The 816-nt window shown below is 60.7% G+C and overlaps 1 protein-coding gene across 1 annotated transcript in view; it reads left to right on the top strand.

Annotated features, from left to right (window-relative positions):
- Positions 1 to 21: 21 nt before the first annotated feature.
- Positions 22 to 816, top strand: part of YARS (tyrosyl-tRNA synthetase) — a gene marked incomplete at both ends in the record, with an annotated part of 3346 nt that continues 2551 nt past the window's right edge. The window contains 3 exons of the mRNA XM_010143853.1: positions 22 to 171; positions 284 to 459; positions 676 to 760. Of these exons, the coding sequence (XP_010142155.1) occupies positions 22 to 171; positions 284 to 459; positions 676 to 760 (411 nt within the window). The remainder of the gene's footprint in view (positions 172 to 283; positions 460 to 675; positions 761 to 816) is intronic.

Here is an 816-nt window from a genome sequence, read left to right as displayed (position 1 = left end):
AGCGTGTGGCTTGGCTCTCCCCAGGAGGTGCTGGGGGAGGACAAGCTGATGGCCATCCTGAAGGAGCGAGAGTTGAAGATCTACTGGGGGACCGCCACCACGGGCAAGCCGCACGTGGCCTATTTCGTGCCCATGTCCAAGATCGCCGACTTCCTAAAGGCAGGGTGTGAGGTAGGGGCAGGCTGGAGCTCGCGTCCTGCCGGACTTTGTCACCATGCTGAGGGATGGGGACATGTAGTTCCCCTGGCTCACATGGCGCTGACTCTGTCCCCCTCCACTCCAGGTGACGATCCTCTTCGCTGACCTCCATGCTTACCTAGACAACATGAAGGCTCCCTGGGAGCTGCTGGAGTTGCGCACCCGCTATTACGAGACCGTGATCAAGGCCATGCTGGAGAGCATTGGGGTGCCCCTGGAAAAGCTGACATTTGTCCGGGGCACTGACTACCAGCTCAGCAAGTGAGTCCTGGGGTGCCGCGTCCTCTGGGGAGGGGAGAGCCTGGCCTGGGGCTCTGCTGTTCCTGAGCTTGCCCTGAGCCTGAGCCTGCTCCCAGGCACTGTCATTCAGGTGCCTCCGGGCCCTGGCTTCTCTCAGTGTGGCCAGTCAGTGTCTGAGTGAAGCAGCTCCAGAAGATGTTCCCTCCCCAGTGCTGACAGCACTGTTCCTTCCCTCAGAGAGTACACGCTGGACATGTACCGCCTGTCGTCTGTGGTGACGCAGCATGACGCGAAGAAAGCAGGAGCGGAGGTGGTGAAGCAGGTAGAGCACACTTTGCTGAGCGGTTTGCTCTCCCTCGGCCTGCAGGTTGGTGAAAG

Source organism: Buceros rhinoceros, unplaced genomic scaffold (genome assembly GCF_000710305.1).
Source record: "Buceros rhinoceros silvestris isolate BGI_N320 unplaced genomic scaffold, ASM71030v1 scaffold34069, whole genome shotgun sequence".
Taxonomy (NCBI): domain Eukaryota; kingdom Metazoa; phylum Chordata; class Aves; order Bucerotiformes; family Bucerotidae; genus Buceros; species Buceros rhinoceros.
The sequence above is the reverse complement of the archived record's forward strand: the minus strand, read 5'-3'. Positions and strand labels throughout refer to the sequence as shown.